Source organism: Erinaceus europaeus, chromosome 17 (genome assembly GCF_950295315.1).
Source record: "Erinaceus europaeus chromosome 17, mEriEur2.1, whole genome shotgun sequence".
NCBI classification, from domain to species: Eukaryota; Metazoa; Chordata; class Mammalia; order Eulipotyphla; family Erinaceidae; genus Erinaceus; species Erinaceus europaeus.
The window spans coordinates 10,595,823-10,619,365 of NC_080178.1; the positions used below are offsets into that span (position 1 = coordinate 10,595,823).

General features: G+C 49.8%; 2 protein-coding genes across 6 annotated transcripts in view; one reads left to right on the forward strand and one right to left on the reverse strand.

Annotated features, from left to right (window-relative positions):
* The window catches only part of CPSF7 (cleavage and polyadenylation specific factor 7), a 33,085-nt gene extending 29,013 nt beyond the window's left edge, over window positions 1–4,072 (reverse strand). For 2 of the 3 annotated variants that reach the window (XM_007526323.3, XM_060176293.1), the window contains exons 1-2: window positions 3,985–4,072; window positions 3,315–3,423 (exon numbers count right to left, since the gene is read on the reverse strand). In XM_007526323.3, coding sequence (XP_007526385.1) covers window positions 3,315–3,368 — 54 coding nt within the window. In that variant the 5' untranslated portion in view covers window positions 3,369–3,423; window positions 3,985–4,072. Of the gene's footprint in view, window positions 1–3,314; window positions 3,424–3,911 lie in introns of all 3 variants that reach the window. The other variant, XM_060176295.1, reaches the window with a different exon arrangement.
* A 37-nt stretch (window positions 4,073–4,109) lies between these two features.
* SDHAF2 (succinate dehydrogenase complex assembly factor 2) lies at window positions 4,110–18,406 on the forward strand. 3 transcript variants are annotated; one of them, XM_060176296.1, is made up of 5 exons: window positions 4,121–4,266; window positions 4,336–4,653; window positions 10,463–10,686; window positions 10,787–10,896; window positions 17,722–18,406. In XM_060176296.1, the coding sequence occupies exons 3-5, from the start codon at window positions 10,463–10,465 to the stop codon at window positions 17,850–17,852; spliced, it is 465 nt and encodes a 154-aa protein (XP_060032279.1). In that variant the 5' UTR covers window positions 4,121–4,266; window positions 4,336–4,653; the 3' UTR covers window positions 17,853–18,406. The 3 variants fall into 3 exon arrangements, with proteins under 3 accessions (XP_007526386.1, XP_060032279.1, XP_016045183.1); XM_007526324.3 differs by lacking the exon at window positions 4,336–4,653 and having other exon boundaries at window positions 4,110–4,266; XM_016189697.2 differs by lacking the exons at window positions 4,121–4,266; window positions 4,336–4,653 and adding an exon at window positions 5,183–5,331.
* The last annotated feature ends 5,137 nt before the right edge of the window (window positions 18,407–23,543 follow it).

Sequence of the window (23,543 nt, forward strand, 5' to 3'; positions counted from 1 at the left end):
TAAGGCAGTGGTGCAGGTGTCTTTCTCTCTCCCTAACTCCCCCTCCCCCTCTCAACTTCTCTGCCTTTATCTCAAATAATAAGTTAACAATATTTTTACAACTTGATTTATTAGGTAAGAGACAGCCAGAAACCAAGAAGGAAGGGGTGACAGAGAGACAGAGACACCGGCAACACTGCTTCACCACTACTTGCAAAGCTTCCCCCGAAGGTGGGGACTGGGGGTGGGACTCAAACCCAGGTCCTTGCTCACTGTAATGTGTGCTCAGCAAGGTGTGTTACTGCCCACCCAACCCAAATAGTAAATCAAATAAAATGAGTCCAGCAATAAAATAGGGTAACAGGTGAGGACCAGTGTGGTCCTGGGCCTCACTAGGCAAGTCCTGTGCTCTAACAATTCATCTCCCTGGCCTAAGATTTTCTTTTTTTCCCAAAGAGAAAGAGACCAAAGCACAACTCAGTCAGCTTATGGTAGTGCGGGGACTGAACCCAGGGTTTCAGGAATGCGAGTCCTTGGTTGTACCACTCGGCTATCTACCTGGCCTTAGAAATAAAAAAATTTAAAATATTTATTTAATTTATTCCCTTTTGGCTGCCCTTTCTTTTTTTTTTATTGTTATAGTTATTATTGTCGCCGCCGTTGGATTGGGCGGAGAGAAATGGAGAGAGGATGGGAAGACAGAGTGGGGGAGAGAAACAGACACCTGCAGACCTGCTTCACTGCCTGTGAAGCAACACCCCAGCAGGTGGGGAGCCAGGGGCTCGAACTGGGATCCTTACTCTGGTCCTTGCCCCATGTGCGCTTAAAGCACCCACTGCGCTACAGCCCGACTCCCACAAATAATTTTTTTCCCCTTTTGTTGTCCTTGTTGTTGTTGTAGCCTTGTTGTGGTTATTGTTGTTGTTGATGTCACTGGTTGTTGGACAGGACAGAGAGAAATGGAGAGAGGGGAAGACAGAGAGGGAGAGAGAGATAGATATCTGCTTCACCGCCTGTGAAGCGACTCCCCTGCAGGTGGGGAGCTGGGGGCTCGAACCGGGATCCTTATGCCAGTCCTTGCGCTTTGGACCACATGAGCTTAATCCGCTGCACTACTGCCCAACCCTCAAGAAAATTTTAATGTAAATTTAATACCAACTAGGCAAAAAAAAAAAAGAACCCGCTTGTAACTTCTTTTATATTTATTTCCCCTTTTGTTGCCCTTGTTTTTTGTTGTTGTATTTATTATTGCTGTTATTGATATTGTTGTTAGGATAGAAAGAAATCGAGAGAAGAGGGGAAGACAGTGAGGGAGAGAGAAAGACACCTGCAGACCTGCTTCACCACTTGTGAAGTGACTTCCCTGCAGGTGGGGAGCCGGGGGCTTGAACCGGGATCCTTATGCAGGTCCTTGTGCTTCGCGCAACGTGAGCTTAACCCACTGTGCTACCACCTGACTCCCTGTACAACTACTTGTCTTGTAAATGTCAAAATTCGACTAGAGCACTTTCCTTCTCCAATCTATCCCAACCTCCACCTCAGGGACTCATAGAGGTTATTCCTCAATTGCCAGGCTGACTTCTTTCATTCCTCTTACTATGGGGCAGAGTGAATGCACACAACACTGCCCCACCAGATGCAGAGAGCTTCCCCCAGTGCTGCTGTGCTCCTGCGTGGCACTGGCGGCTCAAACCTAGCATCCCATGAATGTTAAAGCAAGCACTCTACTGGATAATTTAGCTTCTGGCCCTATATATTTTTTTTAATGTGGTGCTGAATACTGAACTCATAGTCTTTATCTCATAGTCTTTATATCTGAACCACATCCCAACTCTAAAATGTGCTTTAATGTACTTAATCATTTGAAAAAGAGAAAACGCAGCTCTACCACCAATAGAGTTCCGTGTTTCGGGGTCTTCACATGGTGCTGGGGACAGACAGAGGCCCCATCCACATAAGACACCCACTCTACCGTGCTGCTAGTTTCCTGGCCCTCCTCTGATTTTTTAAAACCCTCTTGTCAGGCTCTTAGGTGTATTTAGTGAAAGATGTCTATAGGACTAGAGCCAGCATAATAGCGACGCAAAAGATTTTCATGCCTGCAGCTCCAAAGTCCCTGGTTCAAACCCTAGCCCCCAACCCCACTATAAATCAGAACTGAACGGTGCCCTGGTATATATAAATGCCAATGGGAAGAACCAGCTTATTCAAGTAGAACCAATCCAGGCAAGATAGATATTAGTAGGTTTTAGATAAAAATGCCAGAACATTTTTCACATAAAGCCTCCAGAATTCAAAATTGCCGTCAACATGAGATTACAATCTCAAATCACTCTACAGCATTATATACAACAAAAACAAATTTAGGGGAACCTTTCTAACTGGCTTGTTAAAACACCTGTTTCCTCCCATCCCCTCACCCTTGAAAAACATTAGACTCATCAATAAGTTATTACACCAAAAGCCAAGCACCTTACAGAAAAACATAAGAAATCAAAACAACAGGGATCGGGCTGTAGCGCAACGGGTTAAGTGCACATGGCACGAAGCCCAAGAACTGGCGTAGGGATCCCGGTTCGAGCCCCCGGCTCCCCACCTGCAGGGCAGTCGCTTCACAGGCGGTGAAGCAGGTCTGCAGGTGTCTTTCTGTCCCCCTCTCTGTCCTCCCCATCTCTCTTCATTTCTCTCTGTCCTATCCGGCAAAAACGACATCAATAATAACCACAACAATGATAAAAACAAGGGCAACAAAAAGGAAAATAAATAATATATATATAAAAAAGAAATCAAAAGTACTGGAATGGAGCCGAAATTAGATGTCGAAAGTTCCTTTTATACCGCGCCTTTTGCCTTGCCTTGCCTTATGGCGGAGGGACATTTCTCCAGCTGCAGTTTAAAAGAATAAGAAAAAGTATAAACACTACCCTCAGGCACACCACTCTAGACAACTCCGATTTTCAAGTCTGACTTATTAAGAAACCGAGATTCAACTGTGGCTTGGGGGCGGGGGGCGGGAAGGCGGTCACGTCCCACAGGTTGATTCACCCTTTTTATTAGGTCGATATTTATTTGCTCTTAAACCAAACGCCTTGAAAACTAAGCCCGGAGGTTTAAACATAAAAACAATAATGATAATAATAACATAACGCGCAGAGAGAGAAAGACAAGCCCTAAAAGGATTTTTTTTTTTTTTAAAAGACCCGACAGAGGCTCGGAGAACCGAGCATCGGCATTCACTAGGAAGCACCGCAAATCCGCAGCTGGGAGCAGCAGTTCCTTGGCTGCTGCTGGGAACCCCCGAGGTGCACGGTGACCCCCCCCAGCCCGCCCCTCACCTGATTGAACTCCTCGTCGGCGTATATGTCTATCAAGTCCACTCCTTCGGACATGGCTCCGGAGCGAAGATCGCGAGCCCCGAGAACGGACCAGGTAGGAAAGCTGCCACTGCGGTACCCGGGAAGAAGGCAGAGGAGTTAGCGGGCATGAGGGTCTTCCCGGGCTGGCAGCACCGAGCCTGTCAACCTCGCGTCTCCAGAGGCGCAGCTTCCCCGGCCCGGCCCTGGGCTCGCGGCGCCCTCGCTCTCCCAGGCCGCGGGCTCGCGGGGCTCGCTGCCCATCACCCCGGGGCCCGGCCGGAGCTGCGCGGCGGGCAGAGCCCGGGAGTCCTCGGACGGCGCCGTGTCCGTGGAGAACCGCGGCCGCTAGGCGCCGGCCGCCGCATCCGTCTAGGCCGCGAGGACCACCCCCTCCGCCCCTGGCCGGAGACCCCGAGCGGCCCGGAGCTTCCCCGCCTCCGCTCCCCACCCAGGCCCCGTCCTCGCCCCCGGCTAGGCCCGCCCCGCTCCTCCCCGAACGCCCGGCCCGGCGCCCTCGGCACCCTCCCTCCAAGGCCCGCTCCTCCCCCCGCCTCCATTGCCCCAGATTCAACCGACCCCCTCCCCGCCTCGGCGTCGCTCCCGAACCCTCTTCCGGCCCGGCCGGCCCTCGGTCGCGCGCCCCCGTTACCGGGAATATGGCGGCGGCGGCGGCGAGTCCCGACTAGGCCCGAAGCGCGCGAACCGCTCTCGACCCCCGAGGTCCCGCCCCCCCTCCACCGGCGTCACACGCACAGCCACTTCCGCCATACGCCGGACGCAGCTTCCGGCTCGACTCTGCGGCTCCTGGGTCGGCGGCGTCGGGGTCCTGGAGTTCCGGGAAGTGGCCGTGCCGTCGGCTTCCGGCGTGGAGTGGTTGCGGGTGGAGGGGAGAGACATGGCCGTGGTGACCGTGTTCCCTGCTCTGTCGCGGGTGAGGCGCGTGGAGGGTGAAGTCTCTGGGCGGGTCGGAGCGGGGACCGAGTTCCGTTTTCCTTTGCAGTCGTGGAGATCGCGAGGTGCGAGCAGCTGTACGGTAGCTCAGGTCAAGGGCGAATCCAAGGAGAGGACGAGTCCGAAACACGGGAGCTTGGAAGCCCGCCACCATTAGCTGATCTCCCGGTGTCCTCGTGGGCCGGCGGCCTCCGGGGGAAGCCTCATTTCCTGCGGGGATCCGACCCCACTTCCCTGGGCGCCCCTCCTTGCTGTTCTGCAGTCTCTGCACTTTGTTAACACCTAGTGCATTTGCACACGCCGTAGGGAGATCATTCGATGGGTGGGAGTTTCACACCGTCCGTTTCCTCCTCGTCCTGCTTTCTAGGTAGCGTTTTCCTTGGCTGCATTTTTTTTTTTTTTTTTGGCCTCAAGACATTTTTTGATTTTTGTTCCAAGAGTTGAGTGTCCTCTGCTGTTGATGTCTAGCTGCAGTCCGTTGTAGGTGTCTAGAAGATACTCGCTATGATTTCAGTGTCCTTGAACTTGCGGACTAGCCTGTGTCCTGCTGCCTTCTGGGGTGGAAGAGTCTCTGTATGTCTGTTCTGTCCACTTGGTCTCTATTGTTGTTCACATTCTCTTGTTTGTCTCCTGACTGGTCTTTTTTGCGAATATGTTTTGCTCCTTATTAAAGGTGTGGGGTATTGAAGTCTACTGCGGTTCTATGTTCAGTTTGTGCTGGCTGTTTTATGCTTCGGCTCCGGATGTTTCTGTTTGGTTCTTATTTATATTTCTTCTTTGTCATCATTTCTTGTTTTGTCCACGCGTTGTTTTACTGAGCTTGGTGGTGAGTACTACTATTATTTCCCCCCCCCTGTATTTTTGTGAGGGGGAGGGGAAGGACACCCAAGTGCTGCTCCACGCTCAGCACGGATCGCTGGGTGCTGTCCATGGTACTCTTTTAGGCTGCTGGAAATCAACCCTGGGACTCACACGGCACGACGTGCACTTTAACTGCTGAGCCATCTCCGGGCCTTGATGGCTGTTGTTTTTAATTCTTTATCAGGTATTTCATATGCCCTCATTTATTTCTTTATTTCTTTTAAATATTTATTTTCCCTTTTTTTGTTGCCCTTGTTGTTTAACATTGCTGTGGTTATTGATGTAAGTCGTTGTTGGATAGGACAGAGAGAAATGGAGAGAGGAGGGGAAGACAGACACCTGCAGACCTGCTTCACCGCTTGTGAAGCGACGCCCCTGCAGGTGGGGAGCCGGGGGCTCGAACCGGGATCCTTACGCCGGTCCTTGCGCTTTGTGCCGCCTGCGCTTTACCCGCTGCGCCACCGGCCGGCTCCCTATTTCTTTATTTCTTTTAAAATTTCAATTAATTATTTGTCTTTACCAGAGTATTGCTCAGCTCTGGCATATGGTGGTGCAGGGGACTGAACCCGGGATTCCAGAGTTTCAGACATACTTATATTTCCTTTTTTCTTTTATATTTATTTATGCATTTATTTATTTTGATAGAATAGAGAGAAGTTGAGAGGGAAAAGGGAGAGACACCGGCAGTCCTGCTTTGTCACTTGGGAAGCTTCCCCTCTGCAGGTGGGGACAGGGGGCTTTAACACAGTAATGTGTGCACTCAGCTGGCCTCCCCATACCACTACTTTTTAAATCTTTTATTTATTTATTTATTATTGGGTAGAAACAAATTGAGAGAGGGTGTGGGGAGATAAAGAGAGACAGAGACACCTGCAGCCCTGCTTTACCACTCGTGAAGTTTTCCCCCTGCAGATGGGGACCAGGGGCTTGAATCTGAGTCCCTGCACACTGTAATGTGTGCACTTAACCAGGTGCGCCACTGCCCACTCCAACCTCTATTTCTTTAAGCTTGGATACTGGAGATTTATTTTGTTCCTTCAATTTCTCTTATTTCTTCTAAGTATTTTATTTCTTTTATTTCTGAGAGGAGCAGAGAGGGAAAGACACAGAGAGAAATACCAGAGCACTACACAGCTCTGGCTTATGGTAGTGTGGGGGATTGAACCTTGGACTTCAGAGCCTCAGGCACGAGAGTCTCTTTGCATAACTGTTATGCTATCTACCCCCGCAATTTCTCTTATTTATTCTTCATGTCTGTTGTAACTCTATGTTGGGATCCACACATTCATATTTTCTTTCTTTCTTTCTTTCTTTCTTTCTTTCTTTCTTTCTTTCTTTCTTTCTTTTTTTTGTCTCCAGGGTTATCACTGGGGCTTGGAGCCTGCACCATGAATCCACTGCTCCTGAAGGCTATTTTTTTTCCCTTTTGTTACTCTTGTTGTGGTGGTTATTATTATTGTTGTTATTGTTGTTGGATAGGACAGAGAGAAATAGAGAGAAGAGAGGAAGACTGAGGAGAGAAAGACAGACACCTGCAGACCTGCTTCAGCGCCTGTGACTCCCCTGCAGGTGGGGAGCCAGGGGCTCAAACCGGGATCCTTATGCCGGTCCTTGCGCTTTGCGCCATGTGCGTTTAACCCGTTGTGCTACCGCCCTACCCCCTACATTCATATTTTTTTAAAAGTTGATTTATTTCATATGATGTAGAATTTCCTGAGAGAGAAGCCAGAGCACCTCTCCAGCACATGCAGTTCTAGGGACTGAACTGGTAGCCTCAGGCATGATATTAACTGGTCCTATCCTCCTAGCAGTGCTAGTCCCCAACCTGTCAAGAGATCCACACCTTAAAAAGCGGGGGGGGGGGGGGGGGGGGGGGGGGAGTCGGGCTGTAGCGCAGCGGGCTAAGCGCAGGTGCGCAAAGCACAAGGACCGGCATAAGGATCCCGGTTCGAACCCCGGCTCCCCACCTGCAGGGGACTCGCTTCACAGGCGGTGAAGCAGGTCTGCAGGCGTCTTATCTTTCTCTCCTCCTCTCCTCTCTCCATTTCTCTCTGTCCTATCCAACAACGACAACAACAATAAAACAACAAGGGCAACAAAAGGGAATAAATAAATAAAATAAATATTTAAAAAAATTTTTTTAAAAAGTGAGGGGGAGGGGCAGCGGTGGTGCACCAGGCTAAGCACACACATTGCCATGCACAAGGGACCCAGGTTCGAACCCCTGCTCTCCACATGCAGGGGGGAATGATTCATGAGTGATGAAGCAGGTCTGCTGCTGTCTCTCTGTCTCTGTTTCTGTCCTGTCAAAATAGAAGACAAAAAAAAAAAAAAAGCTTCCTCTCACCATCTTTCCAGACTGGATTTGTACAGAAGGAGACCTTCCATGTTCAGCCCAGTAGTTGTGGGAACAATGCAAACCTTTTCTGTTTGAATATTCTCTGGGCTGTGTGTGTTGATTCCCAGTTTGAGGGATTTGTAGATTTTTCTTCTTGGGGATTGATTTCCTGATCTTCTGCTCCCTGTGGTGTCTGACTGTGGTACTGCAGGCTCTGGTGGCTTCTCTTGTTGGTCCTCTGCTTCCCTCCTCAGAGGAGGAGGGGAGCGCGTGCTGCATTGACCTCCTGTCTGCCACACTGTAGGGTCATCTGCAGTATTTTCCTGTCTTTGGTTGGGGCTGGAGATTGAACCCAGAACCTTCTGTTTCAGAGCATGTGCTTAACCTCTTGTCCTCTAGGGTTCCTGGGAGCAGCGATCAGAGTGGTCTCAGAGCTCTGAAAAAGGCAAGAAAGAAACAATTCTTTGAGACAACCCCCCCATCAGCCCCCCAGAGGGTGGAATGTTGGACTCACATTCCAAACCTCCCTCAGGGATAGGTCAGAGCTGAGATCTTCTCCTGCCTGTTCTGTTGCCAAGCCAGGCTGGGAGAGATGGGGGATGTATGCAGGTGCAAACCCTCACCTCGCTTCAGCAGCCCATAAGCCCATCAGCAGTTAGAGTTTTATTATCATTATTTCTTCCGCAAGGGCTTCACCGGGGCTTCCCGCCTACACAATTTCATTGCTCCCTGTGCACATAATCTCTCTCTCCTTTATATGAGATAGAAGGAAAGGTAGAGAGGGAGAGAAAGACAGGGAATGGAGAGCATCTCTTCCCCTTTGCTTGGCGCTCCTACGTGGGGACCTGGGACCCAGACAGGGTCCTTGCACATGGCGAAGCATGTGCCCTACTGGGTGAGCTATCTCCCAGTCCCAGCAGCACTTAAATTTAGAAAAGACAGTGCTTCATTGAGGCTTCTGAAAAATCCATGTTTTTGGACATGTTTCCACCTTTTTCTTTCCCCTCCTACAAAGAAGCAGGTGCTGGGGGTGTTCTCCAGTCACGATTCTGAAGGGGCCGGAGGCTGTGGTCTGTGAGTGCTGTGACTTTTTTTTTTTCCTGCTTCAGTGCAGCTAGTTTTGTCCTGGCCTGGGGTTCAAGAGCCCCTTACCCGGCCTCTGGATTCCTCATAAAGGGGAGTGGCTGTGGAGTTGGTTTCTCTGAGGGGAGGAGAGAGTGGGGCTTCCTGTCCTTTCATCTTCCTAACATCACTCCTTCCTGTTGAGGCTTGGTAGCTTTATTCTCTTCTCTACATTTTAAGTCTTTGGAGGATCAGAGGCCATGTTCTCACTCTGTCCACATTTAATTTTGACACAAGCTGGTGGCTAGAATACAGCGTGTACTATAAGGCAGCTAGGGAGGTGGCTCAGTGCAAGGGAGCTGGGGAGAAGTTCTCAGAACATGGAACTTTTCAGACATTGGACCCCAGCAGCACACATGCTGCAGCAGTGCTCTGGTGTCTCTCTGTGCTGATAAATAAATACGTTAGAAACAAGAAGAAAAGGAGTCGGGCGGTAGCGCAGTGGGTTAAGTGCAGGTGGTGCAAAGCACAAGGACCGGCGTAAGGATCCTGGTTCGAGCCCCCGGCTCCCCACCTGCAGGGGAGTCGCTTCACAAGTGGTGAAGCAGGTCTGCAGGTGTCTGTCTTTGTCTCCCCCTCTCTGTCTTCCCCTTCTCTCTTCACTTTTCTCTGTCCTATCTAACAAAGATGACATCAATAACAATAACTATGATAGCTACCTAAAAATAACAACAACAACAACAAAAAACCCCAAGGGCAACAAAAGGGAAAATAAATAAATATAAAAAAGTTTAAAAAAAAACCGAGAAGAAAGAAAAAACTGGCCCATAAGAATTTGCATGCAGCACCAGGATTGAACTCAGGCTTTGCATATGAAGCTGCTGAGTGGCCTTGTGGGCTGGGATTTTTGTTTTAGAGGGAGAGAGAGAAGAGAGGGACCAGGCCACAGCACAGCTATACCACCTATGGAATGCCCTTGGCGCCACCCACAGTGCTTCCCTGTGATACAGAAATTGAACTCAGGGCCTTGTGTACGGTGAGCTGTGCTCTACTCGGTGAGCTGGAGAGAAAGCTCGCAAGGTGGGACATGTACTTGGCGTGTGTGAGCCCCACGTCCACATGGGGGCGGGGGTGCAGTGGTGTCTGAATGAAAAAGGAGCCCAGAGTGGGGAAAGCAAGACCCTAGCTCTTCAAATAAATAGATAAGAGAGAGAAGTTTTTGTTTGTTTTTTTTTCCCATTGGATAAGACAGAGAGAAATTGAGAGGGGAGGGGGTGATAGAGAAGGAGAGAGACAGACACCTAGAGATACACCTGTAGACCTGCTTCACCACGTAATGTGGCGACCCCCTTGCAGGTGAGGGAAAGAAAATTTTGAAAATATTTATTTGTTTAGTTAGAGACAAGGACATTGAGAGGGGAGTAGAGAGAGGGTGAGAGACAGAGAGCTCTGCTTCACTACTTCTAAGAAGTTTTCTCCCTGCAGGTGGGGGCCAGGGGCTTGAACCCAGGTCCTTGTACATTGTAGCATGTGGACTCAAGCAGATATGCCACCATCTGGCCCCAAGGGGAAGAATTTTAAGGGAGTGCAAAGGCAAGAAAAATACACTTCTGCCGGAGAACTCGCTCAACTCTGGCTTAACGGTGGTTGAGGGGACTGAACCCAGAACTTTGAAGCCTCAGGCATGAGAGTCTCTTCACATAACCATTATGCTGTCTACCCCTCCCCATTGCAGCTGCTATTTGAAAGCCACTGGCACATGCTTTAGCCTTCCCTGGCCTCAGTCTCCTCAGCTGCAAATCGGGGCTGGCTTCTCAAGAACCAAAGGAGACTGAATGCATTTAGGCCTCACACACAGCATGAGCACAACAGTGACACTTGTTAGCATGGCCAAACTGTTTGTGCTCCATTTCAGATGCTTGCTGTCTGCCGGCACCGCCTAGGGTCTCCTCTGCCAAGCATGACAGCGTCCAGGCGTTTCTACAGAGGCGACAGCCCAACAGACTCCCAAAAAGACATGATTGAAATCCCTCTGCCTCCATGGCAGGAGCGTACCGACGAGTCCATGGAAACCAAAAGAGCCCGCCTGCTGTACGAGAGCAGGAAGAGGGGCATGCTGGAGAACTGCATCCTCCTCAGGTGGGAGACCGGGCGGGGCAGCGTCGCCTCTGTGGCTAGAGACGCCTCTTCATCTCTCACTAGAGATGCCTCTTCATCTCTCCCTCTTTCTCGCTGTCAGCCTCTTTGCTAAAGAACACCTGCACAAGATGACAGAGAGGCAGCTGAACCTCTATGACCGCCTGATCAACGAGCCGAGTAACGACTGGGATATCTACTACTGGGCCACAGGTACGGGTCGGATTGGTGGCCTCGGAATGTGAGAGATGGGATGTGGGGGGGACCCAGGCTGGTCTGGGGCTGGAATGTTCATAACCCCGCTGACACACTTTATGTGCTCCTCAGGCAAGTCACCAAGGAGCTACTCAGTCACCTTGCTAATTTTTCTTTCCAAAGTGTCCTAAGAGACCTGCTGTGACTTACACAAAAGGGGAGACTATGGATTTGTTCTTTTTATTTTATTTTTTTAAAATAGAAGAGAGAAATGGAGAGAGGAGGGGAAGACAGAGAGGGGGAGAGAAAGACAGACACCTGCAGACCTGCTTCACCGCTTGCGAAGCAACCCCCCTGCAGGTGGGGAGCCGGGGGCTCGAACCGGGATCCTTATGCCGGTCCTTGCGCTCTGCGCCATGTGTGCTTAGCCCGCTGCGCCACCGCCCGACCCCCGAGAGCTGCTGGTTCTAACCACTCCCAGCCTGGTTTCCCTTCCTTTGCCCTCCTTCTGCCGCTGTGAGTTGCCTTTACAAATCCACAAGGTCAGGGGCTGGGTGGTCCAACAACGAATAGCGTCAACAAGGGCAATAATAATAACCACAATGAGGCTACAACAACAAGGGCAACAAAAGGGGGAAAAAGTAGCCTCCAGGAGCGGTGGATTCATGGTGCAGGCACTGAGCCCAGCAATAACCCTGGAGGAAAAAAAAAAAAAAAAAAGAAGCAGCAGCTCTCCTCTGTGGGAGTCTCACTGTGGCACTGTCTTCCTGAAGAGAGTACTCTTACTGGTATAGTTAGGCTTTCATTTATTTATTAAATATTTATTTATTTATTCCCTTTTGTTGCCTTGTAGTTATTATTGTTGTTGTTAGGACAGAGAGAAATGGAGAGAGGAGGGGAAAACAGAGGGGGAGAGAAAGATAGACACCTGCAGACCTGCTTCACCACTTGTGAAGTGACTCCCCGGCAGGTGGGGAGCCGGGGGCTCGAGCCAGGATCCTTAGGGTGGTCCTTGCTCTTTGCACCATGTGCGACTGCCTACTTACTTACTTTTTAATGTAGCACTGCCCCCCCCCCTCACTCCCCATAGTCATGCCACCACTGCCCAGGGCCAACTTTTTAATTCTTTTTATTTTAGGTAGACATTGGGCGGGGGGGGGGGGGGGGGGGAGGCTCCAGCACCCCTCCACCATCCCTGAAGCTTCTCCGGGTGCTGTGGTGCTCCCGTGTGGTGTTGGGGCTGGACCCCAGAGCATGTGCATGGTAAGGCACATGTTCCCTGGTATGCTCTCTCACCACCTCTAGAGACTGCTTCTAGAGAGTCTGTGATTGGGTCAGAAGCAGCTGGGTTATTTCTGGCCCAAAGATCCGCTGTGCCATCTAATGATATCACCCATGCCCGGGGACTCTGCAGGGCTGGTACCTCAGGGGAGCAGGAAATATTGGGGGGCAGCTGAAAAGCCTGCCTTCCACACCATTCCCTCTTTCTTTTTGATTTTTTTTTCTCTTTATTAATGAGAGAGAGAGGAGGAAAGAATCAGACTGTCACTCTGGCACATGCAGTGGTGGGGATGCTTGAGAGTGCAATGTTTTTTCCACTGTGCTACCTCCTGGACTACAGCACACCATTCTTGAACTTAATTTTTTTTTTAATATTTATTTTATTTATTTATTCCCTTTTGTTGCCCTTGTTGTTTTATTGTTGTAGTTATTATTGTTGTTGTCGTTGTTGGATAGGACAGAGAGAAATGGAGAGAGGAGGGCAAGACAGAGAGGAGGAGAGAAAGATAGACACCTGCAGACCTGCTTCACCACCTGTGAAGCGACTCCCCTGCAGGTGGGGAGCCGGGGTTCGAACCGGGATCCTTATGCCAGTCCTTGTGCTTTGCGCCACCTGCGCTTAACCCGCTGCGCTACAGCCCGACTCCCAATAGTCTTTCTTTTTACTTTTTTTTTTTAACCATTTATTTATGAGAGAGAGAGAGAGAATGAACCAGAGCTACCAGGTGCTGTAGTCTTTTTTTTTTCTTTTAATCCAGCCTTATAGTCTGAACCTTTTCATTCTGAACCTTTGACTTACATGTAGTTTTCAGTGTGACTGAATTCAAATCTGTCATTTAATGTTTCCTGTCCCCCCCATCTTTGTCCCTTACTTGGTCTAGTCCCATGATTTTAAAAGATATTTATTTATTGCCCTTGTTGTTTTATTGTTGTAGTTATTACTGATGTCGTTGTTGTTGGATAGGGCAGAGAGAAATGGAGAGAGGAGGGGAAGACAGAGAGGGGGAGATAAAGACAGACACCTGCAGACCTGCTTTACCACTTGTGAAGTGACTCCCCTGCAGATGGGGAGCAGGGGGCTCGAACCGGGATCCTTATGCTGGTCTTTGTGCTTGGCACCATGTGCGCTTAACCCGATCCCCCCCCCCCCCTTTTTTTTCAGTTGAGTATTTTAGGCTGGGAGACAGCTCACTCATCAGAGTTTTTACACTTTGGCATGAAAGGATCTGGGTTTAAGGTCCCTGCCACCACATAGGAACGCTATGCAAACTGGGAACTTCACAAGTGGCGGAGCCTTGCTGTGGTGCCTCTGCCTCTCTGCCACCCTTCAACTGGCAAAAAAGAGAACAACAGGGTGGTGAAACCCTCAGTCGAAAAGCCCTGCCAGCTCACCAATAACATCCGCAAAAGTATTTACAATGGCACCTTGGTTCCATTGTTGGCTTCTTGTTCACCCTCCTATAATGCTTTTTAGCGGTTGCTCCGGGGTTTACTGTATACGCCTTTAACTAATGCCAGCCTCTCTTTAAGTAATATTCGATAGCCTCTTCACCATACTCTGGTTTTTCCCTTCATCTGTGCTACTGCCATGCCTTAAAAGGTGGGGGGGGGGGGGGCAGGGGACACACATGTTACCATGTGCAGGGACCCAGGTTGGAACCCCTGCTCCCCACCTACACCTCATTTTTGTTGTTTGGTTTATTATGAGAGAGAGAGAGAGAGCGAGCACATGTGCACAGAGCACTGCTCCACCACCCATGGAGCTCTGCCTGTTTTGTCCTCGATGGTTTCATGAGGTGCTGGGGATCACACTCAGGGCCTTATACATGGAGGGTAGGTATCCCAACTGCCGAGCCACCTCCTCAGCCCTGTTTTACTTTAAAGCAGTTATCCTCAGAGTGACTCAGCAAGGAACTGGAAACTAACTCGTGTTCAAATTTGTGAATATATACGTCGTGATGCATTGTTTATATAAACACAGTTATGTTTATATAATAAATATTGTGATTTCTGAAGCACACTAGTCTTCTCACAGTGTATGTACTTCTGCTTTTTTATTCAAATCTATCTCTTCTGATTGGCTGTTCGATATCCTTGGCGTTAGAGTCTCTGCAGTGCGCCTGTGCCACCAGCCTCTGTAGGTGCCTCTTAGAGCTTAGTTAGGGTGGGGACTGAGGTTCCTCACGCTGGTTTTCAACACTTTTTTTCCTTTGCAGTCCCAGGGAATGAACCCATTGCTAGGCAGTCTCCCCAGGCTGAATTTTTTTTTTTTTATTTTCAAGTTTTAGAGAGAGGGAGGAATATAGACAGATGAGAGTGGGGGAGATACCTTGGCACCGCTCCACCATCTGTGTAGCACACTGTCCATGGTGCTGTCCATGGTCCTTCATTCTGCGGCTGGGGCTTAAACTAGGGCCTCGCTCTTGGCAAGGCCTACATGCTACTGGGTAAGTTATCTCCTGCCTCCTCTGGCCTTTAAAATTTTTAAAAAATATTTATTCCCTTTTTGTTGCCCTTGTTGTTTTATTGTTGTAATTGTTGTTGTTGTTTTTGATGTCGTCATTGTTGGATAAATGAGAAAAATGGAGAAAGGAGGGGAAGACAGAGGGAGAAAGACAGACACCTGCAGACTTCCTTCACCTGCCTGTGAAGCGACTCCCTTGCAGGTGGGGAGCCGGGGGCTCGAACCGGGATCCTTACTCCAGTCTTTGGTGTTTTGCGCCACCTGCACTTAACCTGCTGTGCTACCACCTGACTCCCCACTCTGGCCCTTCTATACATCTTTAGAGAGCCCAGTGCCTTGCAGAATTGCTTGACCTCTGAGCAGCTCACTATTTAAGTCATGTATATTTAGGGAGGATGAAACACAGGGGAGAGAGAGAGAGAGAGAGGGAGACAGAGACAGCACCAGCCCAGAGCATTGCTCCGTCATTCGTGGAGCTCCTGCCCCTTCTCTCCATAACACGCCCAGAGCTCACACATGGCCGGGGTGTTTGCTCTGTTTGCTGAACTGTCTCCTGGCCCCTGTACCTTATCTTGATTGGGTAATTCCCGAGTGCATGGCTTGACCTCTCTGAAGTGGAAGCAGAGTCTGCCGTCTGCATCTTCAGTGTCTTGAGAGTGGGAGGGAAGGCTGGTGGAGGTGAGAGCGGCTGCAAGCCTTCCTGACACGTGTCCAAGGCTGGGCTTCCTCCTCTGCTCCTTCTGCAAAAACAGCTTTGTCACCTGGCTGTTGAAATCTGCCTCTCCATGTGCAGCTGATCAATTTCCCATCAATCCCCTTCTTGCTTCGATGGGCCAGGATGGCTGCTTTTGGTCACTTACCACCAACAACCATCGCCGCAGGAAATTTGGAGGCTAGATGATTCTCAGAAAATGACTGAGAGACCAGGTGCAGAGCAGAATGGCCCAGCCAAGCCTGAACCGCCCTAGGGGTCAGCAGACTTGCTCACAAACGAACAGACAGCAAATATTTCAGCCTCACAGCCTTAAGGTTTCTGTTGCCAGCACTGAGCTCTGCTGTGGGAGCCCGTGGACAGTGTGCAGACAGCTAGAGGCAGCTGCTCCAGTATGCTCTTCAATAACACAGGTCACCATGGCTCTTGCCCTCGGCCACCATGTGTGCACAGACGGGGACAGTGGAGGCCAGCTGCAGGCCACTGAAGTGACAGGAATATGAGAAAGCCAGTCCCTGGGCTGGGGAGACAGCGTAATGGCTATCAAAGAGCCTTTCACGCCTGAGGCACCAACAGTCCCGGTTTAATCCCCAGCACCACCATAAGCCAGAGCTGAGCAGTGCTCTGATAGGGAGGGAGGGAGGGAGGGAGGGAGGGCAAGCCACTCCTGTGAGTTTGGGGGGTTCTCAGTGCATATACATTTGCAATATACTATTTTTTGGTGCGTGTACAATAGTGTTGCGTGTCTATTTCTTTTTTTATTTTCTTTTTTGAGAAAGCAGAGTAATTGAGTAGGGTGGGGGAACATAAAAAGGGAGAGATAGGGAGTTGGGCGGTAGCGAAGCGGGTTAAGTGCATGTGGCGCAAAGTGCAAGGACAGGTGTAAGGATCCTAGTTCGAGCCCCTGGCTCTCCATCTGCAGGGGAGTCAATTCACAGGCAGTGAAGCAGGTCTGCAGGTGTCTTTCTCTCCCCCTCTCTGTCTTCCCCTCCTCTCTCCATTTCTCTCTGTCCTATCTAACAACGACAAAATCATCATCAACGACAATAATAACTACAACAACAATAAAAAAAAACAAGGGCAACAAAAAGGAAAATAAATAAATATTTAAAAAGAGAGATAAAGAGATACCTGGGCCCAGGTGGTAGCACAGCAGGTTAAGCGCACATGGCATGAAGCGCAAGGACCAGCATAAGGATCCCGGTTCAAACCCCCAGCTCCCCACCTGTTGGGGGGTTGCTTCATAAGCAGTGAAGCTGATCTGCTTTCCCTCCTCTCTGTCTTTCTGTTCTCTCAATTTCTCTTTGTCCTATCCAACAACAACAATAACAAGGGCAACAAAACGGAAAAAATGGCCTCCAGGAACAGTGAATTCGTAGCGCAGGCACTGAACCCCAGCAATAACCCTGGAGGCAAAAAAAAAAAAAAGAGGGAGACACCTACAGCACTGTTTCTCTGCTTATGAAATATCCCCCCTCCCTAAGGCTTGCTCTCTAAACCTGCCCGGCCCCTCTTCCTGACTCCAGCAGCCTTTGTCTTCCCAATAGACCCTAGTTAAAAATGCTTTAGGGGAAGCGAGTCGGGCAGTAGCGCAGTAGGTTAAGCACAGATGGTGCAAAGTGCAAGGACCGGCATAAGGATCCTGGTTCAAGCCCCCGGCTCCCCACCTGCAGGGGAGTCGCTTCACAGGCGGTGAAGCAGGTCTGCAGGTGTCTGTCTTTCTCTCCCCCTCTCTGTCTTCCCCTTCTCTCTCCATTTCTCTTTGTCTTTTCCAACAACAGCAGCAACAATAATAACTACAACAATAAAACAACAAGGGCAACAAAAAAAATAAATAAAAAGAGGGGCTTTAGGAGATAGCTCACCTGGTAGAGCACACGCCTTGCTGTGAGGCCCTGCGTTTGAGCCCCGGCACCACCTGAGAATACCATGAGTGGCCCCAGGGGTGCCCCATGGACAGATAGTAGAAGACTGGTGATGTGTGTGGCACCCCTGCATCACATAACAGGACAGACTTTATTGCTGAAAAAATGCTACCAGTCACCTGAGTCCTCCTCATCTGAGGAGTCTTAATCTCTCTGCTGCAAATTTTTGTCTGTAAAGAGCATCTGGTGGTCTGGGAGGTGGCACAGTGGATAAAGCATTGTACTCTCAAGCATGAGGTCCTGAGTTCAATCCCCGGCAGCACATGTACCAGGGTGATGCCTGGTTCCTTCTCTCTCTCCTCCTATCTTTCTTATTAATAAATAAATGAGATCTCTCTTTTTTTTTTTACAGCATCTGTAAAGTATCTGCCACGTGCAGTTGAAGGGGCATGCCTGCCCCCCCCTAGGCCAGCGTTCAAACGTTACGACCCTCACACCATGTTCTGTCCATTCTTCTGCAGAGGCAAAGCCAGCCCCAGAGATCTTTGAAAATGAAGTCATGGCACTGCTGAGAGACTTTGCAAAAAACAAAAACAAGGAGCAGCGACTGCGTGCCCCGGATCTGGAGTACCTCTTTGAAAAGCCCCATTGAGCTGTGCCCCCACTGCCTGCCCTTGGAGACCCCACCCCCAGCTGCCTGCAGTCACCACCAGCTTTTACTTCCTGCTTCTTGGACATGCAGCCTACCCTGGACTGTTGGCATCACCTCAGCTGATGCTTGGCGCCATTCCCTCCCAGAACTGTTCCCTGTGACTCCCTCTCAGGCTGGTGTCCCTGGCTGCTGTTGCTGCTGGCAGTCTTGTGCCACTGGAGGGCAGTGTTGGGGAAGCCATGCTGCGAGCTGGTGTCTCAGCCAGAGCGCTCAGAGAGGCGGTCAGCAGCCGGTACCACCTGGAAAGCCACCCCCAGCGGCCCAGAACTTGGGTCCAGTGCAGTTCCCCTTCTCACCCAGCCTGGTTCTTGCTGCCAGCGAAAACTGGTCAAGTCCCTCAGGGACAGCTGGCAGAGTGAGGGTGGCGACCAGATCCAGAGTAGGCTTCATCTTCACCCCTTCTCCAGGATGGTCACTTTATCTGCTGATGGATGATTGGATATTAAACAACACTGAGTGGGGGCGGAGAGATTTCCAACTCGCAGCCATTTAAATTCTGTCTGTTCTCCTTTTTATTTGATTTGTTTATTTTGGATGGAGACAGCAAAGGAGAGGGGAAGGGGACCCCACCTGCAGGGGTAAGCTTCACAAATGGTGAAATAATGCTGCAGCTGTCTCTACACCCCCTTCCCTCTCAGCTTCTCTCTGTCCTATCAAATTAAATAAAGTCTTTCAAAACATCTTTAAAAAATAAGAGATGATCCCCACCTGCAGGGGAGTCATTTCACAGGCAGTGAAGCAGGTCTGCAGGTGTCTGTATATCTTTCTATCTTTCAGAAAGGGTCTGTCTTCCCCTCTCTCCATTTCTCTCTGTCCTATCTAACAATGATGACATCAATAACAATAACTACAACAACAATTAAAAAAAGGGCAACAAAAGGGAAAATAAATACATAATTTTTAAAAAAAAATATGAGGGGGAGATAGTAAGGAGAGACACCTGCAGCACTGCTATACGACTTGCAAATCCCCCCCCAATTGAGACCCAGGGGGCTTGAACCAGGGTCCTTTGCTCATGTAACGCATGAACTTTACAGATGTGCCACCACCCAGTCCAGTCTGTGTCATAATCACAGTTAAAAGGCTGTGCACCCCAATCAGGCCCCAGTCAGGTTTCTCTCCATGGAGTCCAGAGCAAACTTTGACTGCGTTTCTGTAGTCTTTGCAATAGCTTTAGCCAGCAGAGCAAAAACTGTTCAGAAGTAATAAGTTTGTGCAGCCTGGGAGGTAGAGCAGTGTATAAAGTGTTGGACTCTCAAGCATGAGGTCCCATCTGATTTCTCTTCTGGCTTTTATACCTTAACCTGTTCACTTGGAATAAACTTCTACCTGACTCCTGTTGGTTCTCAAGGCACATCCTTTCTAATGCCCTGCCTCCTCTCCCTCCTCCTGCTCCTCCTCCTCTTCTATCTTTTACTAGCTATTTAATATCGATTAACAAAATTACAAGATGATGGGCACAGTTCCACACCGTTCCCACCATCAGAGTTCTGTGTCCCTATTCCCTCCATTGGAAACTGCAATAGTTCTTCCAAGGCCACAGATAATGGGTTAATTATTATTTCTTTTTCTTTTTTTAAAAAATTATTCCCTTTTGTTCCCCTGTTGTTTTATTGTTGTAGTTATTGATGTCGTCGTTGTTGTTGGATAGGACAGAGAAATGGAGAGAGGAGGGGAAGATGGGGAGAGAAAGATAGACACCCGCAGACCTGCTTCACTGCTTGTGAAGCGACTCCCCTGCAGGTGGGGAGCCGGGATGCTTGAGCCCGTCGTTGTGCTTTGTGCCACCTGCGCTTAACCCACTGTGCTACCACCCAACTCCCAGTTAATTGTTATTTCTATAACTGTATGTGTGTGTGTGCCCATTTTTCCTATGGTCCTACGTTCTCTTCCTTTCTAAGTCACACTTACATCCACTACTACTTCCAAATGTTTTTTTTTTCTTCCCCCGCCCCCCGGACTCTTCTCTCTCTGGGTCCTGATAGAATTGGGGTTCAGAGCCCTCTAGTTATCTTCCCCTAACACTTCTCCCCCTTGGGGAGCGTGGACCAAAATTCTTTCTGTGGTTTAGAAGGTGGGGATTCTGGCTTCTGTAATTGCTTGTCTGCTGGACATGGGAGGCCTGTCAAAAAGTCAGACTCAGTGGAACAACAGTGGCCTGAGGTTCCCAGGTTCAGCCCTGGCACCAACATGCCAGAGTTGAGCTGTGCCCTGGTCTTGCTCTGTGTCTCTAGAAAATAAAGGGAATCTGTTAAATCACCAAGATCTCAACTATTTTGGCATAGTATTGGGGCTCAGGGCGCTTCTGAGAGGACTCACTGCTTTCCTGTTAGTGTGTGTGTGGGGGGGAGGGGACTCAACTTGCTTGGAAAGGGACCAAGACAGTTCTGAGTACTGACAGGCATCTCCCTGGGCTCTCATTGGTGAGGGAGCAGCATGGGTACCGGTGGCAGGTTCCAGCCATGTTGCTGCCAACTTGCTGATCCATGAGTGGCCCAGAGCCTTGGTTTCCTCATTTGAAAGAAAGGACTGGTAACCTTCCCCGCTGCCTTCACCAGCCTTCACCAGTCGTGGAGACCAGGTGAGATGAGGCAAAGGGTGGCGCCTCTACCTGGTCCCCAGCACACAGGAAGCACACCCTACTCTGTGGGTGTCCCCAGCTGCTTCTTGGCATCTAAATTTGGCCGCCCTGACACAGCCAAATCTCCATGCAGAGATGCAGGCTCGAGCCCAGCCCCCAAAGCACTGGGGCGCTTTGATCCTGTGGGATCTTTCTTTTTTCTTTCTTTTAATATCTTTATTATTGGATAGAGACAAAAATTGAGGAGGGAAGGGGGAGAGGGAGAGAGGAAAAAAAGACGAGACCCCTGCAGCCCTGCTTCACTATTCGTGAAGATTTCCCCCTGCAGCTGCGGACCAGGGGCTTGAACCTTTGTCCTTGCACACGGTGATGTGTGCTATTAACCAGGCGTGCCACCCCCTGGCCAGATCTTTCCTTCTCTCCCTCTCTCTATGTCTATCATATCTCCGGCTCTCTTCTATCTGGAAAAGTTGGCTCAGAGCGGCAAAGGCCCAGGCAATGACAGTTAATCAATAAAGTGACCCTGGCATGTCTTACTGGCCTGTGGAGAGAAAACAGACCCTCATTCTGATGGAAAATGCTGATCATTCTCAGGGGGCCGTGCTTGATGTGCCCAGGGGAGAATGTCAAACAGGTGGGGAGTTTATCCAGAGAGAGAAAGAGAGAAATGAGGGCTGAGAGCATGCACGTGAGTGGGGTGTGTGTGTATGTGACCTCCCTCCCCATCCATCCAGGGCTCCTTATGCAACACCCCTCAGACGCCAAGTATGCAGAGTTTAGGCTCCCACCTCCCAACTCCCACAAGTTTGATCTCTTCCAACGCTGACTTTGGTCTCATTTAATACCCTGTTCCCCTATGCCTCTCTCACCTGGGGGTGTGTGGTGGGGGTGGGGGTGGGGAGCTGCTTGGAAAGGGATTGCTCCCAGCCCACTGGCTTGTGTCACAGCTTGAGCTCATGCCAGCTGCTCAGTGCCAGGCCCTGGGGTGCTCTGTAAACACTTTTTCCCTTTATTAGGCATTAATCAAAACTAGGCCGGCCATAGGGCATCTTAAACTAATAATCATACAGCCGTGCTAGCAGACGCCCCCTTCCCCCGACACGCAGTGGACAGAAGCTGGATGCACAGCTCCCCACTGCCCGAGCATGGCTGGCTGACCTCATTCAGTCCACGCTGCCCCAGCTGCAGTGGTCTCGGGGGCCCTGCGCGAGTCCTTGCGTGACAGCAAACTGGGTCAGGAAAGGCTGTCCTCTGCCCCTGGCTCCTTCCCTTCATTGTCTTTGATCTTACACCTCCGTAAGCCAAGCTTCTCTAGCCCCAGCTCTCCACCTAAAGCAGGAGGGGGGGGGGTGACTGTCGCCCTGGCTTTGGACTCATCTGTCCTGCCTCTTGCTCCAGTCAAGATGGGCAAAGCTGGGTCAGATGGTTTTGTTTTGTCATTACCAGACCTTCACCGCTCCAGGCTGACTTGTTCAGATGGAGACAGAGGGACAGAGAGGGAAAGGTACCACAGTGCCAAAAGCTTCCTCCATTCCCTCAAACTTCCCTTGGCCATTATAACAAAACAAAACAAAACATTATTTATGGAGTTGGGCAGTGACACCCAGCTGAATGCATGTTATGCATGTTGAATGCACAGGGATCCAGGTTCAAGCCTCCTGGTCCCTGCCTACAGAGGGGAGCTTCACAAGTGGTGAAGCAGGTATGCAGGTGTCTTTCTCTCTCCCTCTCTATCTCCTTATCCCCTCTCAGTGTTTATCTTATTGAATAAAAGGAAGGAGGAGAAAAAAAGAAATTTTCTATTAATGAGAGAGAAGGGGGCCAGGTCGTGGTGCACCTGGTAGAGTGTGTGTGTTAACATGAGTGAGGACCCAGGTTCAAGCTCCCTGTCTCCAGTTGCAGGGGAAGCTTCACAAGTGGTAGAACAGTGCTATAAGTGTTCTCCTTCTCTTGACCTCTTCTCTGTATTTCTCTCTCACCTCTGTAAAAAAAAAGATTGTGTGTGTGTGTGAGAGAGAGAGAAAGAGGGAGAGAGAGAGAGGGAGAGAAGAGTAGACAGTATAATGGTTCTCATGCCTGAAGCTCCAAAGACCCAGGTTCAATCCCTTATACCACCATAAGCCAGAGCTGAGCAGTGTTCTGGTAAAAAGGATAGAGAGACAACCAAGTCAATGCGATTAGTGCCATGTCAACATATTCCACTTGGGGCAGTATCCAAAGATGCCAGGCATGGGATGTCAACCCTTCAGATCTATTACTCTGCCATCAAGTTGCAGATGCTACCATGATGCCAACCTGACTTCTCTGGGCAGACGACCTCACCAATGTGTCCTGGAACCCCACCTCTCCAGAGCCCTGCTCCACTAGGGAAAGATAGAAACAGGCTGGGAGTATGGATTGACCTGCCAATGCCCATGTCCAGCAGAGAAGCAATTACAGAAGCCAGATCTCCCACCTTCTGCTCCCCATAATGATCCTGGGTTCCTACTCCCAGAGGGATAAAGAATAGGGAAGCTTCCAATGAAGGGGATGGGATGAGGAACTCTGGTGGTAGGAATTGTGTGGAATTGTATCCCTTTTAGAAAGAGAGAGAGAGAGAGAAAGAGAGGGAAAACCAGAGCACCTGGTTCATTCCACACTGGGGATTGAACTTGTAACCTTGTGCTTGTAAACCCTGAACTCTAGCCATGACACCACCTCCCAAGCTGCCTAAGTCACATTTAAAAAAAAAAAATTTATTTATTTATTCCCTTTTGTTGCCCTTGTTGTTTTATTGTTGTAGTTATTATTGATGTCGTTGTTGTTGGATAAGACAGAGAGAAATGGAGAGAGGAGGGGAAGACAGAGAGGAGGAGAGAAAGATAGACACCTGCAGACCTGCTTCACTGCTTGTGAAGCGACTCCCCTGCTGGTGGGGAGCCGGGGGCTTGAACTGGGAACCTTCCGTCAGTCCTTGCGCTTTGCGCCACCTAAAACTTAACTCGCGCAACCCTAAATGACCCTGGGTCCATGCTCCCAGAGGGATAGAGAATGGGAAAGCTATCGGGGGA

Excerpts from the sequence above, each read along its gene's own strand:
- SDHAF2 (XM_007526324.3), top strand. The coding sequence starts at position 4,231 with ATGGCCGTGGTGACCGTGTTCCCTGCTCTGTCGCGG. Across the intron at positions 10,687-10,786 it reads GAGAACTGCATCCTCCTCAG|CCTCTTTGCTAAAGAACACC; the intron begins GTGGGAGACCGG and ends TCTCGCTGTCAG. Across the intron at positions 10,897-17,721 it reads TATCTACTACTGGGCCACAG|AGGCAAAGCCAGCCCCAGAG; the intron begins GTACGGGTCGGA and ends ATTCTTCTGCAG.